At 36.5% G+C, this 9993-nt stretch overlaps 1 protein-coding gene across 2 annotated transcripts in view; it reads left to right on the forward strand.

Moving 5' to 3' along the window:
* The window catches only part of LOC122809618 (cytochrome P450 2J2-like), an 898680-nt gene that overhangs the window by 574126 nt on the left and 314561 nt on the right, over positions 1–9993 (forward strand). For both annotated transcript variants that reach the window (XM_044081250.1, XM_044081251.1), the window contains one exon: positions 4412–4585. In XM_044081250.1, coding sequence (XP_043937185.1) covers positions 4412–4585 — 174 coding nt within the window. The remainder of the gene's footprint in view (positions 1–4411; positions 4586–9993) is intronic.

Here is a 9993-nt window from a genome sequence, read left to right on the forward strand (position 1 = left end):
AAGCCTATGCAGTCAGCTCCAGAGAGATTACAAAGAATGATGTTCAAGTTGCAAAAGTACAGCTTCAAAGTGGTCTATACGAAAGGCAAATTTCTTTATCTGGCTGATACTTTATCGAGATTTCACAGAAATACAACAGCACAGCTTGATGCAGAGAATTTTGACTTTGATGTCATGAAGTGCATAATTTTTCTGCCACAAGACTTGAAGAGCTAAGATATCATACAGTGACTAATCATTTTTCAGAAGCTCAATCACTATCAGTGTTGAATGGCCATCAAAATAATCAAGTGTTCAAGAGAAGTGCAATCTTACTTTCCTTACAAAGATGAGTTGTTGATGGAAGATGGCATTATTTTCAAAGGTCCTAAAATTGTTCTTCCTGCTTCCTTACAACAAGAATACACCATATTTTGCATTGTGGTCACTCGGGTTCTGAATCTACTAAGAGAAGAGTGAGAGGACTAGTATTTTGGACTTCTCTAGCGAAAGATGTTGATAGAGTACTTTCTCCTTGTTCAGTATTTAATAGTACTAAAGTGCATTTGCAAAGAGAGTCACTTCAGCTAAGTCAAATTCCTGATCTATGTTGGTCTATTGTAGCTACTGACATATTTGAGTGGAACAATCAACATTATTTAGTACTGTTAGACTCTTATTCAAATTGGTTTGAGATCGATTTACTACCTAATCTAACTTCTAGTATAGTCATTACTAAGTTGAAATGTCATTTGTCAGTCACTGGCAGTACAGAAGTTAATTTCTGACAATGGTACATAATTTACTAGTCAATTGTTTCAGAAATTTGCCAGAGAATGGGACTTCGTACATGTTACTAGTAGCCCAGAGTATCAGCAATTGAATGGACTTGCTGAACATGCAGTACAGAGTGCAAAGCAATTACTTGAGAAGTCAAAGCATGATAAAACCAATGTTTTTTGAACTTAATCTCAGAAACATACCCTTGATGATATACTTGGCTCACCTGCTCAGAGACTTCTATCTAGGTAAACCAGAACAATATTGTCTATCAGTTCTAGTTTATTGAGGCCTAAAGCTAAGAACAACCAAGCAATCAAAGCCCAATTATCTAGAAAGCATTCTTTCCAAAAGTCCAGCTACGACAAGTCAAGCAGATTTCTTCTTCCATTGAAAAAAGGAGAGACAGTGAGGATACAAACAGTGAAAGGTTTTGACCAGATTGGACAAGTAACCAGAATTTGGGCAGAGCCGAGATCCTATTTTGTTAAATTCGAGGGTGTGGACTACAGGAGAAATCACAGACATCTTCCTGTAGCAGAACCGATATTGCTGCATTGTACCTGTGATAAAGACTCTAACTCTCAGAGCAAGTCAGATAATATTCCTGTTGCAGAACATGTCTTGACTCCTGATACTGTTCCAGCAGATGATTCCAGTGTTCCTAAGATTGAACAGTCAGCAGAGACAATCCCAGTTGCTAAACCAGATCCCAAATTTTATGTCACACGATATGGTTGCATTTCAAAGCCTAGTATGAAATATTCAGCAACTTGGAAATAATTGTATATATGTATCTAGCTTTATATAATTGCATGATGAAAATATTTTCTGTCTAAATTGCATATTCATTAATTTCAGTGGCAATGTATAACTCATTTTCTCAAAGAGGGAGGATGTAGAATAACAGGTGTGCTGTACCTTGAAGAAGCATTTCCAAGATCTGTGTGTGCATATAAGCATAAGCATGTGTTGGTTTCAGTGCCATTTTGAAGGTGCAGCCAGTATGGTAACATCCATGTGCACGATAGCTAATCTGTTTATAAGTTAAAGTTACTTAACTTCAGTTATGATGTATTTGTGTACAATAAAGCTGTTTGAACAAGAACCCATGATGCCTGGCTGTTTTATCCTGACCTGGTAAGTGACAATATCCTCACCACTGCTCAACAATATGTGATATCCCTTCTCTGGGCCAGTGATCAAACAGTCTTAATCCTCACCATGAACACCGGTGGGGGATGTTCACTTGGAACAAAAATAGATACATACAGCATTTCCAGATGCAGCTTTCTGCATCAAGTACAATTTCCCTTAAGAGCACACAGGGAACAAACTCCTGTCCTAGGTCAGGGTTTCCCTCTCTCTGTCTCCAGGCCCACAAATAAGACTCCACACTGGCACAGCTGTAAAGTTAAGTCCTCAGCCAAGTGTTCCAAGCCAAGTCCACCACCACCCTCTCTGTAAAACCAGTGCTCTGTATTCCTGCTCCAAGGACACACACACACACACACACACACACACACACACACACACACACACACACACACACACACACACACACACACACACACACACCTGGGAAAGGCTGGCACAGATTTATAGGCTATGCCACCTTTCTATAAGGTAGATTCACTGCCACCAACCAGCTACTTTAAGGCTCTTACAAGGGTACCTAATTATACTGAATTAAATTTATACTAATACCAATGGCAATGTCGACCAAACAACAAGGCTTTCAGGAGTGGCCACAGTGTCATCAAATAAATATAAATACTCTCAAAGGTTAAAATATCCTCTAAAAGACCAGCCACAATGAAAAGTTACTTACTAAAGCAAGGCAAGAAGTGAGTGAGTGATCCTTCTTTATCAGGTTTAAAAACACATTTTTATCACAAGCACCTGTACAAATCAGTTTGATATACAAATAACATATAATTCTTTACAAAACTCCAGCTGTTATGCTGCTGTATGTTACACATCATCACACCTTGAATGTCTATAATGGAGACCCACATTATATGCAAATGACCCTTTAAGGAGATCAAGTGTTTCAGCTACACTGCTTCTGACTGCAAATGAGTTTAACTTTTTAAGCCCTTGTAAGTACATTCAAGAAAAAAATACAAATACTATTAGTTATGAAAATACACACATCAGTCATTAAACTCACACCATAACCTAAGTACACAGTTTGGCACAAAATGAAGGGTCTTAAAACACAGTTGATGCCCATATAAGGTGCCTGAAAAATATCCCATCTGATATGCAAACTAAAGGGCAAACGTATCACACAGACAAATTGTTAAGTAAAAACTATTGGAAAAGCTCAGCCAACCTAGGGTCTTCACTTTGTGATACCTTAAACATCCTGCAATCGAGGCCCATGGGATATATACAAATTACTCCTTATAAACATCACGAGTTTCAGCTATACAGCTTCTGAATGCCCATGATTTTTTACTTTTTAAACCTTTTTAACTACATTCAGGCCAAAAAAGCCAAAGCCCATTAACTGTGTACATGCATGTTTTGGCCTTTTTATAAACCTAATCAGCACAAAATAACTGTACAAGTTGGCTTTACTTTAAAACCTCAGGGTCTTTAAAGCCAGCTGATCTCCATAACCATTAAGGTGCCTGCAAAATATCCCAAATAACATCCAAACAAAAGGGAAAAATTGCATTTGAGAGAGGAGCTCACTTCAGCCTGAAATAATTGTGATTTTAATAAATGGGGCAAAATGAGGTTCATTTTCTCTTCTCACTGTTCCATTTTTGAAATGAATGTTAAGCCCAAGTGTTTTTACAAAAGAACATACATATTAGTCCTGATAATGGGAACAACATTTCTGTCATTAATAAGACAACAGACAATTTTATTTCTGAAACTAAGAAAATTAGAAAAAGCCTCTACTTAACATTCTTACTTAAGCACCTGGGGGACTAAGCTTACTAAAATTTGAGCTTTGTTATTTAGTCATCCAATTTTTAAATGTTTCAAAAGGAATTTAATGTAAACAGAAAGACAAGTGTTTGACCCTTACTTTGGTTAAAGTGTTACATGCTTTTGTCAGATGTCGGTGTGTAATCACATTTACACTGCTTTGTACGGATACATATTTTTCTCCTGCATAAGTTAAGCAAGTAAAAGGAGATGTATCAAATGATTTTGAGTCTAATGGGGGGAGGGGGTTACTTTACGGTTCATCTATGTAGCTGAGTGCAATGTCTAGGCAGCATCTTTGTGATATCTTTTTTGGTTCTTGGTGAAATGGATTTTTACTCAATTTCTTTGCAAGCATATAATATTGTATATTTCAGATACACTATCATCACAACTGCCACCAAGAATGTTGCAAGGTATTAATATTTCACGTCATTTTATTTGTTTCTTTGATGGTGAAATTCAGAAGAAATGTTAACAAAAAAAAGAAAGATTCACACCATCCTACATGCACATCACATAATACGAGATTAGTGAGACTGATGTATTTATAAAGAAAGGAAAGTCTGGAAGCAATTCACTTCATTCAGTAATTGCATACCTGCACATAGATAAACATAAGACCATTATAACATGCTGAAGATTTTATCATGAAGTGCTCCTGCAATTAGTACTACAAGAAATTACTTTTTTTGTCTGCCTATAGCTATATAACACAGTACCCTTCACCAGAAAGCTTCCACTGCCCTTTCGGAGTCTGCTCAGAAGTGCAGAAGGGCTCAGAAGTTATGCAGCTAAGGTAATAGAAGAACACAGAAGGACTCGAACACCAGGAGATACCAGAGATTTTATTGATGGCTATTTAGAGAAGATGGAAAAGGTACAATTATTAAATTTGTGACTTATGATTTAAGTGGAAAAGACCATCTAAGATGACAATCATATTTTAAATGCTGAAAACAGTGAGGCTGATGATACCACAGATGTTTGTGATTCCAGTGAGTTAAAACTAATATATGAGGAGTTAAATTCTAACTAGAGAGAAGTAAATGCAACAGCTCAATTTTTTTGCTCAAATTATTGTACAGTGTGTTAAAGATATGTTACCCAACACCCCTGTCCTGAAGTCATTGTAGCAAAGGGCATATTTACCTTGAAGGATAAACAAGAAAATATCATTGTTTAAAATATGAGGAATGGTTTCTCCTCTCCCCAGCATAAAGGGTTGTACATTCTTAAACCCCTCATACTCAGTTAGTCTTATTTCAAGACCACACTTATTTAAAATAAGGAATTATTACTTGGAATTGGGATAACATGGAGCCAATATGTTTCTCTTTATCACCATATTGGGCATGCAATGTTTTGACCCCGGACAGTTCAACTCCAGACAGTTTCACCCCACTGAAATGGCAAAGCAAGAAAAAAATAAGCCACAGTTATTTTGACATAAAGAAGACAAAATGTTATGTACTGCTCATGCATCCACATAGCTACTGAGAAAATTACCCCCCCCCAAAAAAAAAACAAGAAAAAAAGAAGTCATGAGGATATCTAACTGTTTAAAACATTTGCATTTGAAATACTTGTAATAATATTCTTTTTCTTTTTTTTGGCTTTTCCTGGTTAGGGGTCACCACAGCAAATCACCTGTCCACTCATGATTGGCAGTGGAGTTTTATAGTGTCAAGTTGCCAGCCCAGCGCCCAACCTTCCACAGAAGGCATACACATGCACGCACTCACACCTAGGGCCAATTTAGAGTGTCCAATCCACCTACAGCATGTCTTTGGAATGTGGGAGGAAACAGGAGCACCCAGAGGAAATCAACGTGACCACAGGGAGTACATGCAGACTCCACACAGAAGGCACCCCAGCCAAGGATCGAACCAGAGAACCTCTTGCAGTGAGGCGGCAATGCTAACCAAATACATGTAATAATATTATTAATGTTAATTTAAAATAATAGTAATGTTTGCAATGTTAAATAATATTGATTTTAAAGTTAAGTTAAAAATCTGTTATTAATTAAATGAATTATATTTGTAAATTAAATAAAATATCAAATAAATTAACATTTACATATAAAAAAGTTAAATAATATAATAAGTTCCAGTGAAAAAACTCATGATTGATATGTTAAGCAATTAAATGCATTTATAAAACTTTTAAAGCTTTTTTAATATAATTGGGGTCAAATCATCTGGGGTCAAACTGTCCACTATCTACTCCCATAGACAATAAATGTAAATTTAAACATGAAAGTGTATACAATTGCATTGGGGTTGAATGGTCCGGAGTCGAATAGTCCTGTTTCCAACATATTTGTTTCATCTCAGATATCAGTTTGATAGTGTCACTGTAAATTCCCCCAGTACTTGTACTGCAGTGACTCTATTTCTGCCCTTGTTGCCACCATCACCACAATGGCAGCAGTGTTGGCATGTTGCAGCAGGATCAGGCTGCAGTTATGGCCTGTTGGTACAGGGTTGGGGGTTGTTTCCCTTTTCACCCCCAAGTACTTGGCCCTCCTTCTGCATATGATGTACCAAGCTGGGAGGTTGAATGCACACAATTCCTCACATAGAAGACGAAAGTCTAGAGGTTCATCCTCTTATCCTAGGTGACTAGGCATTCTTTTTTCATCTATTGTTCCAAGCATGGTGTGAATATAAACAGTTCCACATGTAATATGAAAGTTCAAGGGCATTTGTGGTGCTCCCTGAGCCTCCACCGGAAAGCAGTGTGGCCATAATGAGTAGCTGGCACCACCTCAGAAAACAGAGTAGGTCATTGGCTACTTCATTTAATCCTGCCTGACCAGTCCTCTAAGGATAAAGACTACAGCTGTGAGCCAAACGCCTATGCTAACTGGCCAGCTGGACTTAGTGTGACTTTTATTATTTTTGCAAAATATGAACATGTATAACAAAATAGTGAACTCACTGTCTGTTACGTTGTCATTCAAGGAAACTACAGCTTATTATTTGCTGTTCTTGAAAATGCTTTGGGTTAATGCAGTCTGGGAAGTAACATTAGCAAACTGCTTTTGAAAAGTTTGTGTTATATGGATCAAGCTACTGCTTATTGCTCTATTTCTGATTATGTGGTGCTAACTTATTAACTCATGAACACCTTTGTAATGCTGACTGTCACTCCTCCAGCAGCCCGCACACATATTTGTGTTCCAAAGTGTTTTCTGAAAAATCAGCTTAAAAAGCATAAGATAAACACAATTAAATAATTTATGTACAATAAAAGCAATTAAAACTGCATAAATGGCAATGTTATCAGTAAGAAGTATTCTTTACAATGATAATAGTGCAGTCACAATCTCGTAATCATCAGTGGTTTACCAGAAATGTGTATATATATATATATATATATATATATATATATATATATATACATATATATATATGTATTATATATGTATATATATATATATATATATATATATATATATATATATATATATATATATGTATATTTTATATATATATATATATATATATATATATATATATATATATATAATATATGTATATATATATATATATATATATATATATATATATATATATATATATATATATATATTGTTGGCGGTATCATCTTAAGGGTAAGAAAGTCAGGTTAAACATACATTTACAGAGGAAAATAAACACACGTGAAGGCAATCAATCTGGTTAAAAATGGAAGAGGGGAACAACCCTCGCTTCCTCCTTTATTATAAAGTGCATGGTCATGTGACCTCTCTTGACCTCTCCACACCAGCAACGTCAGTGTAAGAGTACACATACGATAACTAATTCTCTTTCATTATTATCAGCCAACACCCCCACTTGCTCTTACGTTGTATACAAATACATTTTAAGAACATATTTTTGGATAAATTTTCCTTCACATTCCAAATACATAATACATGAACTTTTCGATCTTCGATTTCGTAGCAGGTTTAGTAAAGATATCTGCAACCATGTCCGTTGGGCAATATTCAATGCTTATTTTGTCATCATTAAATGCTGACCTAACCAAAATGATACTTAATGTCAACATGTTTATATCTCTGTCGGCCTACTGGATTCTTCGACAAAGTGATTGCTCCTTGATTGTCCTCAGATATTGTTACTGGCACACACTTGCACTCTCCATCCATTACACTCAACAACTGCACAAGGTACAAACTCTCCTGCGTTGTTGCTGCCAATGCCATGTACTCTGCCTCACATGTAGATAAAGCCACCGTTTGTTGCTTCTTTGATTTCCATGAAATAATAGGCCCGTCTCTATTGAGGCTAAAGCAATAACCTGTTGTACTACATCTATTGTTTTGATCTGTTGCCCAATCTGTATCACTGTATGCTTCAAGCTAAAGTTTGTCTTCATTTTTCTTGTAACAGCTCTCTGTCCAATGTACCTTTTAGGTATCTTAAGACATGTTTGGCTAGCGTTAAATGGATTCACTCAGTTGTAACAAATATTGTGAAAATTTACTTACAATCCAGCTAAGATCAGGTCTCACACTTGTCATAACATATATCAAACTTTGAGCATTTCCTTTACATCGTTTAGTGATTCATTGTCACTAGCTGCTATAATGAGATCATCAACCCATATAATTAGGACTGTTTTCTCATTTTTAGCCTGTCTAGTGTATACACAGTGGTCTGCAGGGTTTTGGATAAAACTACTTTCATGAAGATAATTGTGCAACATTTTCCTCCAGTTGCGCCCTGATTGTTTCAATCTGTATAATGACTTATTCAGTTAACAAACCAGTTTTTCATCATTATTTGATTTCTTTTCAAAACCTTCAGGTTGTTCCATATACACCTCACATTCAATAGGAGCATGTAAATAGACCGTTTGTACATCCATTTGGTGCAATTCTATATCATACTGAGCTGCCATCTGCATTAGACTTTGTACTGATGTCATACTTGCAGATGGTGCAAATGTTTCATTGTAATCTATACCAGCGACTTGACTGTAGCCTTTAGCCACATATCTAGCTTTGTAAGTCTCAGTATTATCTGCATTGTCTTTTACAGTGAAAACCCATCTACCCCCCCCCCCCCACTGCATTTTTATCTTCCGGCAGTGTGGTGAGTGTAAATGTGTTATTTTCCTTTAAAGACTTAAGTTCCTCCTTCATAGCTTTGACCCACTTCTCCGAGTTAGATGAAGTCATGGCTTCTTTAAAGCTCTGTGGTGTGTTACATATTAGTCTGTAACAATAGTCAACATTAACTGTCACATAATCATCGTTTTCAACTTTACACTCATAGTTCTTCAAGTATGTAGGTGGTTTTCTCTCTCTTTTAGAGTAGTGTGTATCCTGCCTTTCCTCTTCTTGCCTTATTTTTGTGTCTCCATCATTTATTATAGATTCAGTGTGATTCACTTGTATTTCTTTTGCGATTTGACTGTCAGATTTTGATTCTGACTTAATATGCACACTTTTTCTGGTATTAAGATCTTCATCCATCACTTCTGGGTCTGTCTGAATCTGGCATTCAGCTACATTCTTAGTAATGAACTTGACTAACCTGTGTCTAAGAACCCTTCCTGTGTCAGGATAATAGACCAGATATGATGGGCTGTTTTTATCATGTCCAACAAAAATCCTCTTATCACATCTTGGGTCTAACTTCCTTTTACCTTGTCTATATGCATGACACACTATTCCAAATTCTCTCATCCTTGAAAGATCAGGTTTCTTCCCTGTTACCATGAAGAATGGGGCCTGCCCCACATGCCTGTTGTAACATCTGTTGCAAATAAAAGCAGCAGTCATTACTGCATATGTCCACAACTCTTTAGGTAAGTCACTCTCTATCAGTATAAACCTTGCAATTTTGAGCAGTGTTCTCCAGTTTCTCTCTGCTGTCCCATTCTGACAGGGTGAGTAAGGTGTGGAAGTTTTGTGTCTTATAACATTTTTACTCAATAGTGACTGAAAGTCTTTCGGCATGAACTCAGTGTCATTATTTGATCTTATACACTTTACCTTCCCATAAGGGGCTAAATCTGCAATAAACTTTTTAGTCGCCTTGACTGTATAACTCTTGGCTTTCAGAAAATAGACAAATATTACACCCGAGTAGTCATCAGTAAATGCTAAAGTGTACTTAAAGACATCTTTTGCTACTGGCTCAATTGGGCCTGCCAAATCAGTATGGACTAGTTCAAACACAGCTTTTGCTCTTGCATCTGGTTCTCTGTTTCTGCTCTGGACAAATTTCCCTTGCGTACAGGTTTCACAATCTAGGTTAGGTCTCTCAA

Source organism: Protopterus annectens, chromosome 8.part0 (assembly GCF_019279795.1).
Source record: "Protopterus annectens isolate FY-2018-M chromosome 8.part0, PAN1.0, whole genome shotgun sequence".
Taxonomy (NCBI): domain Eukaryota; kingdom Metazoa; phylum Chordata; order Ceratodontiformes; family Protopteridae; genus Protopterus; species Protopterus annectens.